Source organism: Phodopus roborovskii, unplaced genomic scaffold, assembly GCF_943737965.1.
Source record: "Phodopus roborovskii unplaced genomic scaffold, PHOROB, whole genome shotgun sequence".
NCBI classification, from domain to species: Eukaryota; Metazoa; Chordata; class Mammalia; order Rodentia; family Cricetidae; genus Phodopus; species Phodopus roborovskii.
The window spans coordinates 43803008-43827500 of record NW_026126418.1 but is presented as its reverse complement, the minus strand read 5'-3'; the positions used below and the strand labels follow the sequence as shown (position 1 = coordinate 43827500).

Genomic DNA, 24493 nt, shown 5'->3' with positions numbered 1-24493 from the left:
CCAGGCTTTGCCAAGCTTCTGCTCTACCTCTGAGTGCTGGGATTAAAGACAATGTGCCACCATGCCTGGGAGCTTTAACAGTGGCTTAAGCTATTGGTTGTTGATGTTAAGAATTAATCTTCCTGGTCGCACATGTTTTCCTTTCCTCCCCCTCATTTTCTCCTACTTCTCTCTCCATTTGCTGCCACCCCCCACTTCACCTGAGCTCTGGGGGACTTGTCCCTTCCCAGTTCTGTGAGGGACTTTATATGAATCTCTTAGAATACACCTTGTATCCTAGTTCCTCTGGTGATGTGAATTATAGGCTGGTGATCCTTTGCTCTAGGTCTAAAATCCATATATGAGTGAGTACATACTGTGTTCCTCTTTCTGTGACTGGGTTACCTCATTCAGGATGGCTTCTTCAAGTGCCATCCACTTGCCTGCAAATTTCAAGATATTATTTTTTTCTGCAGAGTAGTATTCCATTGTGTAGATGTGCCACATCTTCATTAACCATTCTTCAATTGAGGTGCATCTAGGTTGCTTCCAGGTTCTTGCTATTACAAATAGTGCTGCTATGAACATAGTTGAACAGATGTCTTTGTTGCATGGATGTGAATCCTTTGGGTATATGCCTAAGAGGGGGATTGCCGGTGTGGCCAGGAAGATTGAGCCTGGTTAGGAATAGAAGATAGGAAAGAGAAAGAGAGAGAGACAGAGACAGAGAGAGAGAACATAAAAGAGGGAACCAATATTGGTTTGAAGATAAAATTGAACACAAAGAAAGGTCTAGAGAACTACAAGACTGCTCCCAACTAACAATTTGAGCTTCCATGGAAAGGCTATCATAAATGCCCTTCCCGGAAAGTGAGATCAACAACTAACTTCTCCATGGAGCCCTCAACTAATGCCTGTTGAAAACAGGATCAAACACCCATACATAAACACTGAGTCGAACTAGAACCCAGATGCAGATGGAGAGGACAAGACCATGTGGCAGAAACACAGAGACAGCTTACCTGAACAAGGAGCAGCTAACGGCCACTAGACTCATAGCTGGGAAGCCAGCACGGGACTGACTCAGGCCCCCCTGAATATGGGTCTCAGCCAGAAGGACTGAGCAGTCTAAGAGACCTCAGACAGTGGAACCAGGATGTATCCCTGGTGCACAAAAGGACTTTGCGAACATATCCCCCATGGAGGGATAACTGCCTTAACCTAGAGGCAGGAGAGAAGCCCTAGTCCCTACTTCACATGACCTGTCAGATCTACATGACCCCAACAGGATGGCATTCCTCTACATATGGAATTGGGGGGGGGATGGGAGGGGAGGGTGGTTAGAGTGCATGTGAGAGGGCAGAGAGGGTAAAAAGGAGGGAAGGAGGGAGGGAGGAATGGAGGGAGGGAGGGAGAGGGAACTGGGATCGACATGTAAAATAATAAATTAAATTAAAAAAAAAGCTTTGACTCCAAAATTTAAGTTGAAGGACAAGTTACTGGGGAAAAGGATTTCTATTTTTATTTCCACAGAAAATAAAAAGATGTGGATTCCTTCCAGACTAATGTGGTTTGATCACGCCAGACCGCCTGAAACAGAGTACAAGGTGATCCTACATTCAAAACAGCTGGACAAAGCAGCCTTACAGACTACAGCCAGGATTTCTGAATCTTCTTGGAATCCCCCATGACAGCGCCCCTTACCAGCAGGAAGTAGTTTGGAAAGAACAACGCCCAAATTCCCAAATATTGTGTATAAATGTTTGTTTTCATTTAATTGGATTTTGTTATATAAAATAAATTAATAATAATAATAATAATAAAGAATTAATTAAGAGGGAGTTTCCATGAGTTAGTTTTATAAATACATGTGAATGAAAACTTATGTAAGATGAGGATGAGCCACAATGGGACTGTATAGGTCAGTCAACACTGTAAGCTGATAGAAGAGAAAATCCAAAATAAAAATTAATTCCATCTGGGAATCCTGTCAAAGAGAGGAGGAGGAAATGTATGAGCAAGGGAGGTCACAATCATAGTGGAGAAATCTACAGAGCCAACTGAACCAAGCTCGTGGAAACTAATGGACTCTAGACCTACAGTGGTGGAGACTCCAGGAGACTGAACTAGGCCCTCCATATGTGGGAGACAGTTGTGAAGCTTGGACTATCAGAGGGGCCTCTAGCAGTAGGACCATGATACAAACCTGGTACATGAGCTAGCTTAGTGGAGTCCATTCCCTATGGTGGGGTGTCATGCACAGTCTTAATGCATGGGAGAGGGGCCTGGCCCTGCTCCAACCTATTGTGTTTGACTTCGTTGATTCCTCATGGAAGCTCTTACCTGTGAAGCAGAGTAGACTGGGGGTGGTCTTGGGGGAAGAAGACGGGGTTGGATGAGGCAAGGGGTGGGTGGGAGGAAATGTGGGAGGGAGAACTGTGGTTGGAATGTAAAATGAAATTAAAAATTTTTAAAAATGATAAAATTATTTACAAAACAATTTATAATCAATAATTCTTAAGTACAAATGTTTGCACCAAACTTTTGTTGAAAAAAAAATTGGACATGATGGAGCTGGAGATGGCCCAAAGGTTAAGCGATGTCTGCTCCCACAGAGGACCTAGCTTAGATTCCCAGCACCTACATGGCAGCTTACAACATCTGTAACTCCAGTTCCAGGGGTATGGCTTCCATGGACACTAGGCATGCACCCATACTGCTAAAACACCCATACACTCAACAAAGTAATAAAGATATATTTTTTTAAAAGGATGTGATTTCCTTATAATCCCCAAATAAGATTTTGTAAAACTGAATGAACAAAATCCTACCACATTTGGAATTTACATACTTCCTGGATAGTAACAAATGGCGCCAGGCTTGTTCTCATCACAGTCAGCTGTTTTCCAGAATCCATCCGTGTCTAAGATCACACAGTCGTCAAGCTTCTCATTGTTGACAGCCCAGTTACTAAAATGAAGACGTGCCCCATCTGACCAACCAAAGTTGAGTTCATCCTATGAGGTGCAGAAATACATTTCAAAGAGACGATATTCACATTATCCCTTTCATATTATTTTAACCCACGAGGTCAGATAATCGCCAGTTATATTTAACATTGTGTTAAGCACTATCTCAAATGCTTGATGAATACTGACTTGTTCAAGCCTTCTAACAGCCATCTGAGAGGGGCACTGTTATCTCCCTTCAACAGATCAGGGAACTGAGGGTGAGTGCAGTGCTGGGACCCCACTCAGGCTTAGACCCTAGACTCTGTGGTCCTAATCATCATGCTATCTGTCCACAGATTAAGAACTGTTTGTTGGAAACCAGAGAGCAATAATGGAAGACCACTGTTTGCATGGAGTGCAACAGAGACAACATGGCATACTCATAAGAATGAAATCTGGTTGTGAACAGGAGTCCAATCACATGTGGGCTTTTGATTTGTAAGCCTGGCCTTCCAAATTTCCAGGCCCCATCTGTGAAATGGCTGTGACACAAGACTAGTCAAGTGTACAATGTACATTTCCTTAGTCTCAGCTCAAGCCCGTGCAGCTCACACCGTTCTCCGGGGCAAAGCAGCTTTCTTTACAGTATTTATATCATTCTGGAAGCCTCTAAACACTTGTTTTTAGACCTTAACAGGGCCTGGCCACCCACCTGTCTGGAGAATGGCTTTATGTGGTTGACACTGGCGTTTCAGGGACAGTTATGAAGCTTCCCTCTGGTGCCACCAGGCGCTAGGCCTTAATAACCAATGCTGGCCCAACTGCACAATAGAACCAAACATTTCTGAGGCCCAAGGGAAAGTCACACACAGACTCCTTATTTCAAACCCAGGAAATGGCCAAACTTAGTGCTACCAAGTGCTTCATTATTTTGGTAGTGCTAGGGGTTGAATCCAGGGCCTCCGGGCTATTAGCAAAAGTTCTGCTCCTTAATTCCTAAGTCACTGTGGGGCTTTAAACTTCCCCTGGGAGGCATGATTTTACCTACACTCTGACCTACACTGTCCCAAATTCTTCCTCTGTGCTACCAGTCCCTACCAATGGCCTTTGGAGCTTCCTTCTACCACAGATAAATCCTCTTGTACTACCTGCCTGTAATGAATGTGAAATCCCCTGATCAAGACTATAAATACCTAAACCTTCTAACATCTAAACTTTCATTGATCTTAATTTGAACTTGGTTTTCCCAAGCTAACAATGTGTTTTAGCTGCACAAGGGAAGCCTGTTCATTTCTTGTCCTGAGATACTAAAGGACTGTAAATGGGCGGGGCTAGTGGGCATTATCTCCTTTGATGCTCCTTGATGTCCATTCACTGACAGTAAACTTCCAGGATCCATGCCTCTCTCTGACATGTCTTACACGAGGCTGTACACACTGTACACACAGACTTTTGGGTGTCTTAAACACTCAGGTGACCCACTGCTGTGACCCTGCTCTGGATTTCATTTAACCCAGAACTGCCATACTTGAGACACACTTATTTCAGAAAACATCATTTTCTTTATAAGTGTAAATAAATCAGCTGTGTCCACAGCTCCAGGCTCCACGATGCTCCCACTCTCACTGTACTTCCCTAGTGCCATTTCTATCCTGCTTTTAAAATTCCAATTGTTTTCAATGTGCACCATTACATCTTCATACCCTGTCATGTTCCGAAGATCAAAGGCAGCTTGTGAAGACAAACAGACAACAACTATACAGGATATGTAAAACGAAGGGAGAAGGGGGAAGAGGACTGCAAGGCTGAAAACACAAGAGAGGCTAGCAAGATGGCCCAGTGGGTAGATCACTTGCTGGATGCTGGACAAGCCAGATGACCTGAGTTCCCCTCCCTGTAAATCATTCAAAGGTGGAAGGGAAGAACAGACTCCACAAAGTTAAAGTTGTATTCTGATTTCCACATGTGTATCCCTATCACACACACACACACACACACACACACACACACACACTCACTCTATAATGATTGATGATGGTGATAATAGAAAACAGACTAAGGAAAAATACTAAAATCACTAAGTGGAAAATGGGAAAAGTTATAAGACACGACTCCAACTGCTTTAAAAATAAACCCATAAATATAGTAACTCAAGAATACACACCAAAATACTAACCCGCTGTAAACTGATACTTTAGTAACAGTGATTTTTCAGTAAACAGTGAGAATCTTGCTTGGCATATTGAGCTGGTCTGGAATGCACTTTAAAGCCGAGGCTGGCCCTGTATTTATGACAATCCCCCTGCTTCAGCCTCCTAAGTGTTGGGATAACAGATATGAAGCCACCACAGCTCACTAACAGTGATTTTAATACAGGCTATTTTAATCTTTATTCTTTTAATTTATTATAGCTTAAAATTTTAAGTCATACATGTTTGTGTGCATATTATGTGCATGTGTCAGTGTGTGTGTAATGTGTATGTGGGATGTGTGCATGTCTGTGTGTGTGTGTGTGTGTGTGTGTGTGCATGCACGCGCGTGTGTGATGTGTATGTGTCTGTGTGTACATTCATACACATGTGCCATAGCTTGGGTGTGGAGGTCTAAGGTCTGTCTCAGGAGCCAGTCTTTACCTTTTCTCTTGTCTGAGACAGGGTATCTTGTTGTGGAACAATTTTTATACACTGTAAATAAGCATTACTCTCATTGGTTAATAAAGAGCTGACTTGCCTATAGCTGGGCAGGACTGATTGGGCATGAGAGCCAGACTAGGAGAATTCTTGGAAGAAGAAGGGTGGAGTCAGGAGTTACAAGCAGATGCAGAGAGAGGCAAGACGGGCATGCCATACTGAGAAAAGGTATCAAGCCATGTGGCGAAGCATAGATAAGAAATATGGGTTAATTTAAATGTAAGAGTTAGCTAGTAACAAGCCTAAGCTATTGGCCAGGCATTTATAATTAATTAAGTCTTTGCATTGTTTATTTGGGAACTGGCAGTATGGAAAGAAAAGTCCGCCTGTAGTCTCTTGTTTGCTTCTATAACTTCTTTCTGCTATCTCCGAAAGCGATGGGAAACTCTCCAGACTTTCACTACACCCATCCCTATTGGAGTTTTAAGGTCTTCCTCACTTTTGGTTGAGGAAACCTGACAACTTCTGATCCTGGCTCAGTCAACAAAGACACATAAAAAGAAATGCTCAGTGAGTCACACCTGCCAGAATGTTTTTGACAATCCCAACCTTTCACTTTATGTCAAAAGACAAGTGGCATAAAAATAGACAATCGTGGAATTAACTGCACAAGGTTTCAGGTGTTGCTTTCTTTAGGTCTACGAGAGGAGCTAATGAGAGGAATGGAAAACTTACATCCTGACTGGAGAGTCCGATCCAGAAGGAGGTGTTGCGCAGGGTGGCCTGCACGGAGAGGAAGGCCTGCTGGTAAGGGTCTGTGATGCTCACCAGACGCATGTTCTCTTTCAGACACTCCTTCAGAGCATTGTGCCAAGTCAGAGGCTTCGAGATGATTTTGTACAGGTTATTTAGATATTTTACAGTTTCCGAATTAGTCTCCCAGGGCCGTCCATCTTCAATTTCTATTGTAAAAGAAAACAGTAACAACAGTTCTTCCCACACACTACGCTGAGTCATAGAGGTCTGTCAGATTTCCAGATTCATCCCTTACTAGTTTACAGAAGACATCATTGCCTACTTATTTCAGAATTTTGTTGAGAGATTAAGCTCTATTTTGCTGAATGGCTTAGGTAAAAAATGTGACTTGCAACTTCCTGAAATCAGGACACATGTTTAGTTCTCATTTGGGAGGAGAAAAGCTACACATAAAAGTTGCCTGCAATAAGATTATCACTCCACGTTGGTGACAAACACCTCCTTTGTGTGAACCGCTTTGCCAGGAAAAGTATTTAAAAGGTTCCCCTTACAATGTCTTGATCACCCTCATTGCCCCAAAGGTCAGGGGCGCTCTCTAAAGAGGGAACAGAAGAATTGTAAGAGCCAGAGGTTGGGCTGGACGGCAATGAAACAGTGTCTTTGGAACACAGTAGAAATGCTGCTCTTACAAACTCCCAGTGGCTTGGGACCTGTAGGAGACCTGCACAAGGGCAAGCTGGGAAGTGGTTCATGAGTTCCAACCCCCAACTGAAGACCTAGGAACAACTGAAGATTTCTGTGGAGGACAGTCAGGTTTCTTTGAGAGCGTGGCTCATGGTAGGTTAATCCAGTTATAGCCAGCACTATACAAGCAGCACAAATTGGCTTCTATAAGCTATTGAAAAACAAAGCAAAGGAAAGGAAATTTTGGGAAAGGGTAGGGAGATAAGGATATGTATGGAAGGAGTTGGGGGGGATTTGTGTGTGTGTGTGTGTGTGTGTGTGTGTGTGTGTGTGTGTGTGTGTGTGAACAGAACCAAAATACACTGTATGAAATTATCAAAGAATCAATAAAACCAATTTTTGAAAGTGTCTGCTTACAAAGTTTTCAAGTGGCAGAGCTACCCTGAAAAAAAATTTGCAGAGCCACTTGTTACTGCCTTAGAAACTTAGTTACTGACTTATTGTTTATCTAAATAAGAAAGAAATGCAAAAATTAATTTAGCAAAAGCTTTGCTAAGGAATATGAAATATGTGCTTAAGGTTCTTATGATGTAACAAAAACTTTTATTTAAGTACTTATTAAAAACTTATTGTGGTCAACTAAAAATAATGCAATATATTTCCAATAACTGGGAAGTTTCTAATTAATTTTTTTCCTCTTGTAGCCCTGGCTGTCCTGGAACTCACTATGCAGATCAGACTGGCCTTGAACTTACAGAGATTTGTTCTGCCTCCCCAGTGCTGGGATTAGAAGGCTATGCCAGCACATCCAGCATGGGTGGTTCCTACTTTTGACACATATTTTACATTATTTTGACTATGGGAAGACACAGATGGCTTCATACAAAGTGTTTCCTATAATTTCTGTTAGCTAAATTTAACAGTGTTTGTACAGTACTGAACTTTTCCCCAGACAAAAAATTAAAATCTGTGAAGTGTATAAGTAGAAAGGACATTCAATCATAGCTTATTAGACTATTGAACTATGGCTTTCATTAGACAACTATTGACATGTTATACTGTAGATGTAATTTTTATATTTAACTGTGGTAATATCTGTGAAAAAAATCAGTATATAAGAGATAATCTGCCTTACTGTGTCAATATGAACTTGTCTATGCTAAAAATGTAAGCTACATAACTATAGAATTATATGAATTCATTTGTAAGACATTAGCAAGGATCCCTAACAGCATAAAGTATGGTAGATATCTAGGTGACAACTGATACCTGAGTACTTCTGACAGAGAGACAGAGAATGGCGTTCGGAGCAGGAAGTAAAATTCCAGGTCCCAGTAAGCGGTGACTTTTTGAGATTGAGAATCATGGCACAGTGGTAGTGAGACTCTTCATCAGTGAACTAAAAAGAAAATATTAGTATAGTTATGGGACTAATAGTCTAAAGATCCTTTCAAGATGATTTGGATCTTAAACTGTTTCTTCTTCCCCCTACAAACCAACAAATGAACCAAAGCCAAAACCAAACCAAAACAATTCTTGAGAGAATTTACTGTGAAATTTCCAGAACAAAACAACAGCAACAACAAAACTATGATAATATGGAATATTCCTTTGTACTGTGTGAAGATATATCACTGTGATTAGTTAATAAAAAGCTAAATGGCCAATAGCTAAGAGGGATTTTTCAGGGCAAAGAGAAAGCGAGAAGAAAGGCAGAGATACCAGGAGTCACCAGCCAGATGTGGAAAGAGTTGGACACACAAAATGGGATAGAGGTAATAGCCACGTGATAGGACATAGATTAAAAGATATGGGTTAATTTAAGTAATAAGAACTAGTTAGTTAGAAACAAGTCTAAGCTATTGATCGAACTTCCATAATTAATAATAGTCTCCATGTCATGATTTGGGAGCTGGCAGGAGGGACTGAAGAATCCACCTACACCATAACAAACATTCAAGGCATAAAAAGGTCAATTAATTTTGGAGATTAAAAAAAAAAACTGTTAACATAGGTATTCATATTTTCAAACAAAGAAAACCCCTTAGAAATAAGACAAAAATGACTACAGGAATTCTATAGTCACTTGTCAATCTTCATAATCCAATTGAGCAAAATCAGTTAATTAATTAAATTTAATACTTTTTTTTTTTTTTTTTTTTTTTTTTTGCCTGTGAACATGTTTGGGAGAATGCCCATGAGCATGTACATGTACATGAGGTTTGCAGCCTGGTACTTGGATCCCACATGGTGGAAATAGCCAATTCCTACAAGTTTTCCTTACAACACATGGACAGTGGCATGAACCTACATACAAGCATACATACATACACACACATAAAATAAACATATGTAAAAGAAACAAAGAGAAACAAGCTTATGCCAGGAGTGACAGATTAAAAAATTGAATTACTAAATAAATATTAAAGTAAAATAGAACTCAGGTAATTATAGACAACAATGGGAGATATCCAAAAGAGGATATGCCTAAACTTATATAGAGGGAAATAGGTATTATTAAGTGCATTTGAAAAGGGGAAAATAAATGAATAATTCAATTTGACAGGCAGAATAACTCCAAGAAAAATAGAATAAAAAGTGTAGAAGTATTATTAATAAATACAAGTAAAGGGCTGGACTAGAGGTTGGAGAAGACAGTTCAAAGGACCAAAAATATGCATCTGATTTTGTTTTGCACAAACTAAGGTATAGGGATTAAAAAACAAACCGTATACAACTTTATTCTAATTATTCTAATACATTTTAGAGTGTCAGTGATATAGACAACTTTTTTTTTTTTTTAATCATAAGGAACTGTCAAGCTCCTAAATGTTCCAAGAAGTGAGAAAACTGGTAATTTACACTGATGGATATTGAAAAATACCTATGTGCATTGGACTAAAACTTGAAATATGACTTTTATCCAATCATTGGAGGGTCAATATAGTCCACTAAGAGCTCTGGATTAGAGTGGAAAGTAGATCTTAGAAAGCTCTAAATAACCCTCCAAAGGCATCATAAACCCATTCCGAGGGCTCGAGGCTGGGTCCCTCACTTCCTCCACCAAGTCCCTTTATTATTAAAGAGGATTCTAGCAGGTTGTACATAGTTCCTCCATTAGTACTGGTGGGGTCATAATTCCAGAACACAGACAAGACAAAAAGCTACACGGTTCAGTTTGTGATGTAGCACAATTGGAAGAAAACCCCATAATACAGCTTAAAAAATCAACTGGATGGACAGAGATGAAAACATTCCCAAACAAACACTAACAAATCCAAGCCTGCACAGCAGAAAGAATTATAATCTACTTAGAACAAGTAGATTTGGTGCCTAAAACACAATCTCTTCATTCGTCTTAGCACCTGCCAGTCATTTCCTGGGAAAAACCTATGTGATATTTTGCAGATGACAGAACAAGGCTTAGAATTTAATGCTTCTTCCTATTAAAAAACAGGAAATACACCTGTAACAGAATGCTAGGTCTCACAGTTATCAGTCTAAAACCAACAAAAATTCGTAGAGAGGCCTGAATACCTCCAGATCTAGTGCAGGGTGGTAGCAACCACTCCCTTTGCGTTCCCTGTTCTTGGAAGTCCTAGAAGGTGCAGTGAAGCCAGAGGTGAGAGGAGTAGCTATAGTGACTCTAAGGTCACAGTTTTATGCAGAGTACAAATGACCTGCTTAGAATCCCCAGAAGACATAGTGACAAAATCTTGAGACGTGGTTAAGAAATTTAGTGAGATGGGTGCTGTGTGGGCTAATCTTTACTGTGAACTGGAGTGGACTTAGAACTACCTATATGAAGTGGCCAGGCGGTGGTGGCACCGGCCTTTAATCCCAGCAGAGGTAGGCCAATCACTGAGTTGGCTGACAACCTGGTTTACAGAGGGAGTTCCAGGACAGGCAAGGCCACACACAGAGAAACCTTGGCTCCAAAAACAAAAATAAAAAGGAAACAAAAGACTGATGAGGCACTATCCTGGGTGTGTTCTGCGAGGGCTGTTTCATGGAGCCCTCAATGTGGGTGATGTCATCTCATGGGCTGAGGGTGGTGTAGGAAAAGTGAAAGGGAGAAAGCCGGAGATCTGCAGCCCTCCCCACTCTGCTCTCTGTCCAGAACTCTGAGAATTACTGTGCTGCAACAGGACCCCATAGCCATGGACAGAAACCTCCCCGACACCATGGTTCACAATAGATTTTCCCCCATGAACAGGCATTACAGTTACTTGACCCCAAAGTAACTGATACAGATGCCTATGAGGGGAAAAACACACAAAAATCATCTGGCCACAGCTTTCTAAATATCTGTAAGACAATCAAGACATGACTGATGACTGCCATTCTCATGGTTTAAAAGGAAGGTAGAGTTATATAAAATTTCACAATGACCTAAATGATGAGATGCTGTATATCACATTTCTAAATCAGCTGACTGACACATGTCTCATTTCCCCTAAAATCTAGTCAAAGTCTCACCAGGAATTTAACTGCTGTGGCAATCACAAGGTGTCTGTGTAACTACTGTCAATATAGTGCCTTCTTCTGTAGTGATATATTATTTATGATTTATTAAAGCTTGCCTGAGGATTCAGAAAACAAAGTCAGCCTCAAGCTATAGAGATCAAGCAGTGGTGATACACACCTGTAATCCCAGTAGCGAGAAGCTAGGAGGTAGTGGTACACACCTTTACTCCTAGGACTCAGGATTAAGAGGTAGACAGATCTCTGTGAGTTCAAGGCCACCCAGGTCTACACAAGATTCATCCAGACTTAAAGAGAAACAACTCACACAAAGATGATCTCAGCACCTAGGATCACACATGCCTTTAATCCCCACACTAGAGGGGTATGGAAGATAGGGGCAGGGTCTTCAGTATTCAGTATCAGGCACACCGAGGATAGGAAGACATTCATTCTCGGGATTCTCCAGTCATGCTGAGAGGAGGCAGCAGGATCAGCCCATTCAGCCCGAGGTAGTGGTAAGAGCTACTGGCTTTTCGTCTTGAGAGACTGAGATGGACTGCTCACATCCCCCACATCAGGCAAAAGATTTATATTGGTTTTTCTGGATAGTTATAAGGTTGTGAAGCTCGTGCTAGGGCATCTGTGCTCTGTGAAAACCAGGCCACCCACCTGAAGGCTGTGGTCCTCACAGCTTTACTGTTTAGCAAGTGCAGCCAGTGGTTTTGAGCGTATGTGCAGAACTGTGCAACCATCACCTCAATCAGTGCTCTTCTAAAGAGGAGCTTCACACCCCCAGCATCACCCTTCCAACCTCCTTGCCCTTTGGAAACCACTCTTTCCTCCATCTTTCTTAATTTGCATGCTTGGATCATGTCATAGAAAGGGAGCTAAGCAACAGGTTAGTCCTTCATTATTATTACTAAAAATGTTTTGAGACAGGGTTTCATATATTCCAGACTGGTCTCAAACTTACTATGTAGATGAGGGTAACTGAACTTCCAATCCCCCCCCCCCCCCGCCTCTGTCTGCCAAGGGCTAGGATTACAGGCCTGTGCCATGCTGCCCAGTTTGTGTGGTGCTGGAGATCAAGCCCAGGGATTTGTGCCTGCTTGGCAAGCTCTCTACTGAGAGAGTTACATCCTCAGTCCCTGCGCTTTTCTTCTTGATTTAGCAATGTCCCTGCACTAAATAGATGACTGAAATATAACTCACATATGCTGCTATACTCAGCCTCCGACCAACCAGTAATGGGTGAAAGTTGTTGTATGTCAGGTCTCTGCCATCTGTCCATTTGTTTATTCTATCATAGGCAGTCCAGCGCAGACCAATCCACAAACTAGTTTCCATTTCCGGAAGCAAGGATATAATAAAATCTGTTAAAGAAATTTTTAGAAAAACAGTTAGGGCCAGAGAGATAGACAGCCCGGATGGCCTGAGTTGGATTTTCAGAACCCACATGGTGGAAAGGAAGACAGATTCCTTCCTGCTTATTCTCTGATCTTCACATGAATACATGTGAACACACACACACACACACACACACAAGCAAATAAATAAATAAATAAATGAACAAACAAACAAACAAATAAATAAATGCAAAACCAGTAGAAGAGCATTTGGATTATCTATCAAGATAGCCTTTTACCTTCTTTATGGAAAAATAGTTTAATTACATGATTTTTATTTTATTTCCCCACAGCCTCCTAAAACTAAGTTGGCTCCCAACTCAGAACGGAACAAGCATACGGCCCTTGCCCAGCTGTGCTGAGCTCTTAAGTCTGATCCCCAGCATTCAAACACAAAACATGCTTTCCCAGCAACCCTGGTACCTTGCTCACTCTTGCTCAGCACAGAAGGAAGGGTGCCACCATAGGTATGACAAGTGCTACTTGCTTGAGAAAATGTAACCGGCTCAGAGTTGACCTTCAAAAAGCACTGGAAAAGAGAGACACACATGAAGCCTCAGATTCAGACACAGGAAAACCATGTAAACAGAAAATGCCTCTCCGTTTAGAACATTGCTATCAATCTGTGAGATGCGGAAATTAACAAAACACTATCCCAATATTTCAAATGTATACTTTCATATGAACATGCATTTTAAAAACTGTCTCACTTTCTGTGTGCTTCTTACTTGCAAGGCAGGGTTTGTACTTATGTAACTATCTCATAATCTCATTTAATTCTCAAGACAAATGAGGGATCTCAGGCACAGCAAAGTGAAGCAACCTGACCTATAAGCAAAGGAACTACAAAGAGCTAAAATGGGCATTCCAATTCTATTCCATCTGACATCCAGTCACCGCCTCTTGATATTAAACACATCTCTCTTCTTCTGAGTAAGACATTTTAATTCAACCTTGTGTCTCTATGCAAATTACCACAGTTCCGGCACCTTGGGGGTATTAAAAATATTATCCTACTTTTCTTTTTTCAAGTCAAAATGTGTCTGGGAGCATAGCTTAGACAAAGCTACACTGCCGACTGCCCCTCCCCACAACTAATCCAGAAGTCAAAATGGTCCTAGCTTCGGTACAGGTGGTCAAATACCTCTCTTCCTTTCTCAGTGATTAAGGATAGCTTGGGATGGAGGGGTTTGTCTCAAATAGTGTTTCCTGAATCATTCTACAATTTTCTTCAGCCTTTTTCTAGCCTGGGTGGTTTGTTGAAGTTGAGCCACAAGCAAAGTCACTGGATAATTTCCAGAAACAGTACCAGAAGGACCACACTTAACTCTAACAGAGAAACCCAGCATTGAAGACAGCAGAGCAAAAACATGGAGCTTGCTGCCATTGATGACTTTGTGGGGTTCTTGCACCAGCCTAGCCTGCACCCCTTTGAACTTCTCTTAGTTAGAGGGAAATAAAAGTGTTAACATTGGTGACAATTTCTTCCTAGCAATCCAATAATCTTATAATAGATAAATACAGCAGTGCAGCACATACATCCCAAAGAGGCATTCCCCAAACCTATTTCATCATTGGACTCTTATGTGGACAAGATCAAAGATAAGTATTTTACAGCATATGTGTGGTCTCTGACCTAAGTTGATTGACAATGTGGCGGTGATATGTTTATGATTTAATAAAGTTTCCCTGGAGATCAGATTGTAAAGTCATCCACACTAGTTAGCTGGGCAGTGGTGGGAAACACCTTTAATCCCAAGACTCAGGAGACAGAGGCTGATGGATCTCTGTGAGTTTAAGACTACCCTGGGCTACTTGAGAGTAAATTAGTCTAAAAGAGCTCACAACTTTAATCCCAGCACTAGAAAGTATATAAGGAGCTCAGTGTGGTCTCAGAAGCAGTCTAGGATTTTGAGGCTTGGTGGAGAGCAGTGCAGTCTGGAGATGCAATCTGAAGTTCATTGGATTATCCCTTTGGTCTGAGCATTGGTAGAGGTGGCTGGCTGCTTTGCTTCAGCTTGAACCCCAATATCTGTCTCTGGGATTCTATTATTCATGCTACACAATGCTACTTGGATTTTCTCCTTTGGGAGAGAAGAAAACAGCAGCCTTAAATGGAGTCAGTTTCCTCAGGGAGTGGGGTTAGCTGCGACTATTCAGTGGATTGCGAACCATTGTCAATCAACTTCAGAAACTTTGGTATTGGGAACAATAGAATACAAAGACCTGTAGGCATCACTAACTCTAGAGACAAGTTTGATACCACCTGTGTTTATGGTGACAGACATGTGGCAGGCCCTTTCAGAGAGGTGTCTGAGTGGGCTGCCCTTCTGCCAAAGGCCATACAAGCAGTATAAAAGGAATCATGGATTGCACAGGGCAACAATTCTCTTTTTACCTTATTCTGGAAAGGAATCCATTTCCCAGTGCACTGTACTTTAGCTGCAGAATCTGGACTGTATTTCTCTAATGAAGATGCATTATATTTTTCACAGACGAATGGTAACTTGTCATTACAGTCTGCTCGTTTGCTTAAGTCTGAAAAAGGAGAGCCAGAATTGTGATGATGAGAATTTTTCATTCAGTGCATTTGAAAACCTGCCAATAAAGATGGGCTCCTTTCTTAATCATACAGGTTTTTGGTGCTAGGGATGGCCTGAAGTCCACCCTCAGCCCCAAGGAAAGCTCTTTAAAGCAGTCATTCCTGATAGTTCAAATATATTCTCAGGCTTTACTGCTCATTTCTGCCTCTATGATTATCCATATCGAGAGGTTACAGGACAGTAGTATTGCCTGTAAAAAATGACATGCTTGGTAAAGCAACTACACCATCCAAAGAATGATGGCACGAAACAGGAAGAGAGTTGACAAGGCTGTCTGATAAAGGGGCGGGGCTGCTGCCTGCTCATCCTCGCAAAATTATCTATCTGCTTATCAGTTATGAAAGTGCTAAGCTTAGTTTGAAGTCACTGCTCAAGGATAAAAAGAACTGAAAATATCCACATTGGGAAGAGCCTTTCTTTGGAATTTGAGCATTGTCATCAGTGGTAAGTCAAGAAAAAACCACTGAATATTCATCAAAAGAAAGACAGATTAAGGCAGTCACTGAATTTGAAGTTCACATATCACGTGGTCAAGGCTGAAGAGTCAGAATCAGCTTTACCAAGGTGCCACAACTTGGCTGACATTTGCACGCATTCTTCATCAAATGGCATGGAAAAACGGTGCCATGAGGGTCGTGTCCTGAAAGAAAGGGCGAGAAGTGACAATTCCCAATGTCCTATTTATTTTCTTTACTCTAAATTACTTTAATTATCAATTTAATGTTAACATTACTTTTATGCCACTTTTTGACACCAGCATGCAAAGGAATTTTGTTGATCTATGGCATTACACACCTCAGAAAGTAGTGATCGATTGGATTCGCATTCGTTTTCACCCACCACTTCTGCTCTTCACCAGATATCTGAAAAGAAACCGCAATCCATCCTTATATGCGCTGGATGTGCTAGGAGATTCTTGCTTTAATCACACAACATGAAAATCTCCCAACACTCCATTTTTTGGTCTCAAAAATTATATACACCAGGACTTTCCATCAAAAATAAGTGGACGTAACTTATTTTACATATTCATAGGTTCTATTGGGATACCGAAAATGATTGCTATAATCATAGCCATATATACTTGAACCAATGTATTAATTGGGCATATAGTATCTTATTATGGTTAATTATAAATTGTTAAAAATACTAATTTCCCTCCCCAAAGCTATTTTGCAATTTTATTTTATTTTTTTAATTTAATTTTCTATTAGTAGAAACAGGAAATTAACTATAAAGGGTTTTTGTTTTGTTTTTGAATTATAAGGAACAAGGATTATTCAACAAAGCAGGGTTCATAGGGCCTTTTGGAGGCTGAACTGACAATCAGGAAGCCTGCCTGGGTTGACCTAGGTCCTCTGCATGTATGCTATGGATGTGTAGCTTGGTGGTCTCTGGGACTCCTACAGTGTGAGCATGTGCTGTCTCTGACTCTTTTGCCTGCTTTTGGAACCCCTTTCCTCCTATTAGGTTGCCTCATCCAGCATTAATATGAGGGGAGGTGCCTGGTCTTATTGCAACTTGATATGCCAGGTTTTCTTGCTATCCCTGGGAAGCCTGCCCTTTTCTAAAGGAAAAAGGAGGAGGAATGGATGTAAAGAGAGGGGAAGTGTGTGTGTGTGTGTGTGTGTATGTGTGTGTGTGTGTGTGTGTGTGTGTGTGTGGAGGCGGGGCTAGGAGGAGAGAAGAGAGGGAAAACTGTGGACAGGATGTAACATATGAAAGAATAAAAAATAAAAAGAGTAAGGATTGTTTACATTCTCTACTGATAAGTATCTACTAAGTTGATATTTATTATCAGTCATGTGTATTTTAATACATTAAGCAATTCTCTTTAGCTTTCCTAGCATGAAACAATGATTTCTGCATGCTGTAAAGCAAATATTTTGTATGAGCATTTAATCTTTCTCTCCATCCCTTTCCATTCTTCCCTCTTCCCTTACCCACTCTCCCCCAACCCATTCTCTGTCTGTATTCCTATATAGTTTAGACTGGTATGGCCTCAAATTCACAATTTTTCTGTTCCAGCCTTCCAAGTGCTGAGATTAGAGACATATATTATCATGCATTGCTAAGATTTGGGTTTTATAGACTTCGGAAATATTTTAGTGAAATAAATGTAAATATAAGAAAATGCATTTGATGGGCTGGAGAGATGGCTCAGAGCTTACAAGTACTGGCTGCTCTTCTAAAGGATCCAGGTTCAATTCCCAGCATCCATAGTGGACCTCACCACCAGCTGTGACTATAGTTCTAGTAGTGGCCTCTGCAGGCACTGCATGAATGTGGAACAGGCACATTTAGGCAAGCACTCATACATATAAAATAAAAATAAAATCTCAAAAGATACATTTGTTCCAATTACATTTTCCATTTTGTCTCTGATAGCTTTTAGTTTTGTAAAAGTTGTTATCGTGGCAAGAAAGCTGTGATTGCTAGCACAGTACAGGACGGCTTCTTCGTAGTTTAAGAGGGGATCGGCAACAAACCAGTATTCGCTTCCATCAATTATAACTGGGGGTCCATGAATCCCAGGGCGGTCTAAAGAAGAAAACAGAATTGCCACTGCGATGATCAAACAATATGGCTTAAGCACAGGTGTGTTCAAAATGGGTCATACGTATCAACCATTTAGGTAAGTGTCTTTCAAGGGCTGCAGGTCCCCAGCCCAAGATTCTATTGGCAGGTGAGAGAACCATTAAGAGGCAAGGCCTAGTAGGAAGTCTGATTATACTGAAGTGTGTCTGTGGGAGCCCACAAGTGACTCAGTTTCCATCTGGATTCTATTCTGACTTATAAGGCATTAGCGTTCCAGCTTGCTTTTTGCAGTCTCCTTGAGAGCTGTGAGAAAGTTCTGATTAAGTCCATGGGAGAGATCATATTATCTAACTAACAAGCTTCTGATGCTAGGTGATAGGCACACAGAGATAGGGAATGAAGCTGCTTGCTGCTACCAGGACTCATGTGATAGACAGTGAGCCTGGCTGCTCCTCGATTCAAAGTCAGCTGGTTAATTGATTATACTGTTCTTTATTTTTCTTTTTCTTTGCCTCTAGTCTGTATATAAGCAGGGTCTAAATTAAACTTGGGGCTGTCTGGTGTTTCTGTATCTGTGTCTTTTGTCTGCCATTTCTCAATCCTCACACCCCTTCTCAGGTAACCTAGCTGACTGGTTGGAGCAGGCTCCAAAACGTGCCTTTGAAGGGGGCACTGTGATCCTGGTACCTCCCTTTCCTCTTCCACTGACCAGCCACTATGAACAGCTTATTACATCACCTACTCCCTGACACTGGATATCCTGTATCACCACAGGAACAAAACGCTGCAGGCTCCCAGCAAAAACTTCAAAGTTGTAAAACAAAAGGCACTTTTTCTTTTTAAAATGTGAATTTCTCAGTTAGTTTAACACTGTAACCCACTAAGAGTCTGGCTGTCTGACCTGGGGCAGTGCTGTCCATAACAAAATAAGGACTTCAGAACCAGTGGCTAGACTGTCCTGTGCTCACAGAGAAGGAAACCCCATCTCTGCTACTTTATCCCATACCATCCATGGACCTTTGCCGTCTGCAGGCATTTCACTTGAGGATATGAGAAAAAAATTAGCAATCAACAACAAACTACATGCATTATCAAAAAAGAAGGAAGTAGCTTTGGCTAATTTTGGTGGTCAGCTTACCTGGATTGTACCAGTCTGGTATCTGGAGATTGCTACCTGTGTGAGGAAGAGAGAGATGGCTTATGGTCAGTACTGGCTTACAAAGCATGTATCCTGCAAATGGAGGCACGAAGGTGATTGAAGTCTTGTGGAAGCTTGTTCATTTTGGAGTGTGGAGTTAGTAATTTCTGAGTGGAATATTTCAGGGTTTATACTAACGCCTGCGTTAGCGCTGGTCTTCCAAACAGGTAGACCAATTAAACATTAATTATTGCTAGTAGTCTAGCACTAAGTATGTAGTTCAATGGTATAGCTCTAGCCTAGCATGTGTAAGGCCATGGGTTCGATCCCCATTACAAGAACAAAAAGATTATCAGCTCTCCTTTAGGAAGTCTCCGGATTAAGGAAGTCACAAAGAACACATGGCCAGCAGTTAGAAAGTATAAATAGCAAATGACAGTTCTGTCACCATCACAAGACGCACCAGGGGTTGTGAAGTAAGGACCAGCACTGTTCTGACAGAACCCGAGTCTCTAGACTGTAAACGTGGGGTGGATTTACCAGTTCCCAAGATGGTGTTGGGAAAATGCACAACAGTGTAGTAGTGGCTCTTTTAAGAAGATTAAGCAAAACTGATGAAAACAAGAAAGCCACTCAGGGTTCTGGGAAGGGAGCAGGAAGTAGGGGATGCTCCACAGAATTCTGGGCTTTGGGATTGGGCAAGGCCAGCATCCAGATGCCTGTACACACCTTGCCTTTGCAACGTTCTGGATGAGATGGCTGACTCTAGTCTCTACTCTATGAACAAGTTTCTCCACTCACAAAGGCAGTGAAGACCACGCCATAGCACCTAAGAGGCACCAAGACAACAGCCCTCACAGGACTCCAGGGCTTCCCCACATCATTTCCATGGCACCTGCAGCAACACTGATTTCAAACCAATCTAGAATTTGCTTAGCCTTAGAAATTACAGGGTATATTTGTTGAGCCTCATTTTATGTGGTCTCGAAATTCATGTGGTCATGAAATCCCAAAGCACCAGAAGCCCCTCCTCAGAGACTGCCTACACAACATGAGCGTTTAGTTTTTCTCTTTGCGATAGCACTCTTTGTTTCAGATAATTTTTCACCAACAGTGCTACAAGGCAGTTAAAATTGTACATGGCTTCTTGTTTATAATCTTGTCAAAGACAGGGTGTCACTACGTAGCCCAGGCTGACATCCAAGTCTGGCAATCTGGTCTCAGCCCCTGAGTGCTGGAGTCAACGGGTATGTACCACTATGCCCGACCCCACCCCACCCCCAGGCCCCGCCCCTGCCACCTCTGTCAATGCAGGCTCAACTGTCATTTTAACCGGTTTCTTGAATTTTAACTTACATAAAATGTTAGCATCTTGGAGTTCAGTGAAAATCGCTTCTAAATTTTATAAGAATCTTCCAATTTTTTAATGTCTTTATTATTGCTTCATTTTTTCCAGATTACCTTCTAGCCCAGTGTTCATGGTGTTGAAGGTGGAGAAAAGCAGGAGCTACCACTTACCTTTTGGAATCTGGCACACCCAGTCAAGTTTTGCATCACAAGCAAAAGGCTTCAAATAAACAAATTTTCTCTCATCATAGTAATGCCACCTTCTGAGCCAAGCACTGTCAAGTACCTAAAGGAGGGAGAGGATGGCAGAATATTCTGAAACTGTTGCAGCTCTTTGCAAACACTATACGCTATGGTCTCCGACTCCATTTTAGTTCCAGCCCCTACCATACATGCGAAACTAACAGATGAAGAATGGAATGTGTAAACAGTAAAAGCCCAAGTGACAAAGGAAACAAAGTCATGTTTAGGTACAAAATGCTAATTGTCGGGGTTCTTTACCATTTCTTTTTAAAACACAATAAACACTTTTCCTTGTATGTATTCACTGTGCTGTGTTACAGGAGGTTTTTTTTATGCTAGTATGTATTATATGCTAGTACATATTGTATGTTAGTACATATTATATGCTAGTGTATATTATATGCTGAGCATCTTGTACTTTTCAAGTTTGGGAAGACTAAACAGAAACAGATATTTATATTGATGGTATCCAAGCCAGACTATGGCAGAGCAGATCAGAAAGTGACAGAGACTCAGGGCTCCAACAGCAGACGCTCTGACTTTGGTATTGTTATACTTCATCTAAGATGTGAAACCCATTTATGCACATGGTTCCGGATTGAAAAGGCATGTTGAAGGTGTGAGCTGGGAGGAACCTCCATCACTTTTATAATTCTTTTTCTCTCGGGGCCAAATTTACGGGTATTGTGGTAGGAGAAGCATGCATCTCTAGCCAGAAAGAACATGGTCCTGGCTGGGTTCTTCCTGGTGGGTTTGTACTGGCACCCCTCTATTCATTTGTTTTGTTTTCAGTAGGTTTTAAATGTCCTCACATGTGCAGGTCTATGTCCCGTGCAAATCCAGATCATTACATCAGTAGTTTTCTAGACAATTCTGATAACAGCATCAGCTTCTCTATTTTTTGTTTTTTAAACCTGCTCTGAGGTGGAAGTCCTGTAAAATGAGCCATGAGACCATGAGAAGAATCACTTTGAAGACAGTGCTCTTTCCATTTTTATCCGCACTCACCTCCCATTCCTGACCCTCTTGGGTTATGCAGTGAAGGTGCTACACAGTCTCCTCACCCTTGCTTTCTTTTACTTTCTGTGCTTTCTTCCAAACTACTTTTGTTTGTGTAAACATTTGATCCCCCCTTTCACTTCTGTTTCCTAGATTTCAACTTAATGTAGGGTGTGTCTTATACCTATGCTGTGTCTAACATATCATATCCTGTGAAAGGCATTGCTTCTTCTGCCTGTTTCTAGGAAAGGCTTGTCACATAGTGTAGGGGGCAGAGAAAGCGCTGAGTGAGTGAAGTCAAGAGGGAAAGCATGCTGCTGACAAGGGACAGGCATGTCAAGAACCCCAAAGCCTTCCCCAGGGGACAGGAATGTACACGCTGATAGTGCACATGTCTACCACAGCTTGTTCCCCTGGAACTTTACAGCCCGAGACTACTCGCCTATTGAGACTGCTCCTACTGAGAGTCTTCGCTGAGCCCGTCTCTTTAATCAGCTGTATGCAATGAGGCCATGTCAGGTAAACTCTATACAGTAAACATGGTGGACGTCCGAGGTGCCTCTATGTACCTCCCAGATACACCACTTATAAAATGGATAAGCAAATGGATTCTGTGCAAGATTCTGAATGCCTTCAAGGTATTTTCCAAATCTAATTGATGCATCTTGAAATATAGCTCAAGATAAATTTTCCTCACATTCTTGGCTCACATTCACAATCTTGGTTCAACTTGCCCTCTCTCAGTTTTTAAACTTGCTTGTCAAAAACATAACAAACAAGACTCAAGAGTACAAGCTTAACTTGACAGCAACCTAATTTCCCAACGTTATTAAATTAAACAAATTAAAAAAGTGAATTATATGCATATGAGTACTCTGCTTTTTTGTGTTTGTGTACCAACTGAGTGCTTGGCGACCAGGGAGGTCAGAAGAGGGCAGAGGAGCCCCTGGAACTGGGGTTATGATGGTTGTGAGCCACTGTATAGAAACCCAGGTCCCCTGGAAGAGCAGCCAGTGCTCTAAGCTAGTGAGCCATCTCCCCTTCCCCAAGTATTGCTTTGTATGTAGAACCAAACAAAACTTCTGGATATGTCTTGTTCTCCTCACTGCCTAGCATCATACTTCCACTTGTATTCCCTGTACTGTTGCCCCTAAGAAAGCTTGTCCTATTGCACCTGGACAAACTCTATCCACCCTTAGAGACCAAGGTCAAGTCCCAAGTCTTTCCAGACAGGTCCTAGAGATCACTTCCTTTTCTGACTTGTCCTCGGCTACCTTCAGCCCAGTCTTTTGAAGCATCGTACTACATAATGATGATAAAGTTGTGTTTCTTGAATATGAATTTTATTTTCTTATATTAAGTGTAAGGGAGACTGTAGCGTGTTTCTCCCTACATCATGAACAAAAGGTGTTCATGGATATTTTGCCTGACTGTTGAGGGTCAAGCCCAGGGTCTCACAGAGGTTAAGCAGGAACTCAGCCTCTGAGCTGCAACCTTAGTCCTTGGGTTTTATTTTTAATGCTGATTTCCTAGTATAGTACTGACCTTGATGGCAGCACAGTCTCTGACATCATAATCCTGTTGAAACTCCTGATGCATGATAGTAGTGGACACCTGGAAAGACAAGCCATTTGCCACTGAAAGAAAACATTTCCATACTTCACATTGTGAGAAATCTGATGCCAAATCATGAGAGGACTCGACAACTGCCTTAAGACAACTGTCTTAAGTTTCCCACCAACCCACAGTCTCAGAAGTGTGGTCAGCAGCGTGTTATGTTCACCTCCAAGTCAGAAAACAATTTTTACGTTTGTTTTCATTTTTGTTTTTTGTTTTGAGACGGGGTTTCTCTGTGTAACAACCCTGGCTGTCTTTGAACTCACTCTGTAGGCCAGGCTGGCCTTGAACTCACAGAGATCCACCTGCCTCTGCCTCCTGAGTGCTGGGATTAAAGGTGAGAACCACCGTAGCCAGTGACTTTTTTTTTGTATTTTGATCAGTTATAGTCAATACTTTTGTATTTGATCACTTGTGTACTTGATCAATTAATTTCAGAAATCCCCTAATTTGACAACGTAAGCCTGGGCCCTTACAGTTAGCAAGAACACAGAATGAACTGACACAGTAACACACCTACATTGATGAATATCGGAGAAACAGACACTGAGAAGTGTCACGCGCCCCTCTTCAGACAATGAAAGTATAATTTAAGGACATTTTTTTGGTTTGCCTATTTGGCTTAATACAGATACTTTCTTCCTTATATAATTGATGTTTTTGGATGATAAAAACACTTTTCTATTATTAATAGATAATAAACACAAAGTAAGTACAAATGAACGCCTTGGAAAAATGATTTGTACTCTCCAAAGATTACCATGATACCTCCTGTATACCTCCATTTTTTAAAACTCTATACTAAGAAACTAAACATACACGCTTTTAAAAAGTAAAAATAAATGGAGTCAGTGGGGAGGCTTGGTGGGTGAAGAGGCTTGCTGCCAAGGCTGACAGCCTGAGTTCAATTCCCAGAACCCACATGGTGGAAGGAAAAAACTGACTCCTGAAAAGTTGTCCCCCAGCCTCCACTGCCCGACCCCCAGGCACACACACAAAATAAGTAAAAATAAAAAGAATACCTTTTTCTTCCCACATCATATAAGTAAATCTGTTTCTATTTCAAAACACATGGCTGTAAATAATTCTAACAATGCAGATGTATGTTTCTGTCTTCATGTTGAGGCAAAAGTGC

The 24493-nt window shown here is 41.4% G+C and overlaps 1 protein-coding gene across 2 annotated transcripts in view; it reads right to left on the bottom strand.

Annotated features, from left to right (window-relative positions):
* LOC127222489 (lymphocyte antigen 75) overlaps nucleotides 1-24493 on the bottom strand; it is a 129672-nt gene that overhangs the window by 62564 nt on the left and 42615 nt on the right. For both annotated transcript variants that reach the window (XM_051184604.1, XM_051184603.1), the window contains exons 15-26: nucleotides 23287-23355; nucleotides 20671-20785; nucleotides 19153-19188; nucleotides 17842-18017; nucleotides 16272-16339; nucleotides 16037-16116; nucleotides 15272-15411; nucleotides 13297-13402; nucleotides 12680-12840; nucleotides 8270-8399; nucleotides 6296-6522; nucleotides 2831-2996 (exon numbers count right to left, since the gene is read on the bottom strand). In XM_051184604.1, coding sequence (XP_051040561.1) covers nucleotides 2831-2996; nucleotides 6296-6522; nucleotides 8270-8399; nucleotides 12680-12840; nucleotides 13297-13402; nucleotides 15272-15411; nucleotides 16037-16116; nucleotides 16272-16339; nucleotides 17842-18017; nucleotides 19153-19188; nucleotides 20671-20785; nucleotides 23287-23355 — 1474 coding nt within the window. The remainder of the gene's footprint in view (nucleotides 1-2830; nucleotides 2997-6295; nucleotides 6523-8269; nucleotides 8400-12679; nucleotides 12841-13296; nucleotides 13403-15271; nucleotides 15412-16036; nucleotides 16117-16271; nucleotides 16340-17841; nucleotides 18018-19152; nucleotides 19189-20670; nucleotides 20786-23286; nucleotides 23356-24493) is intronic.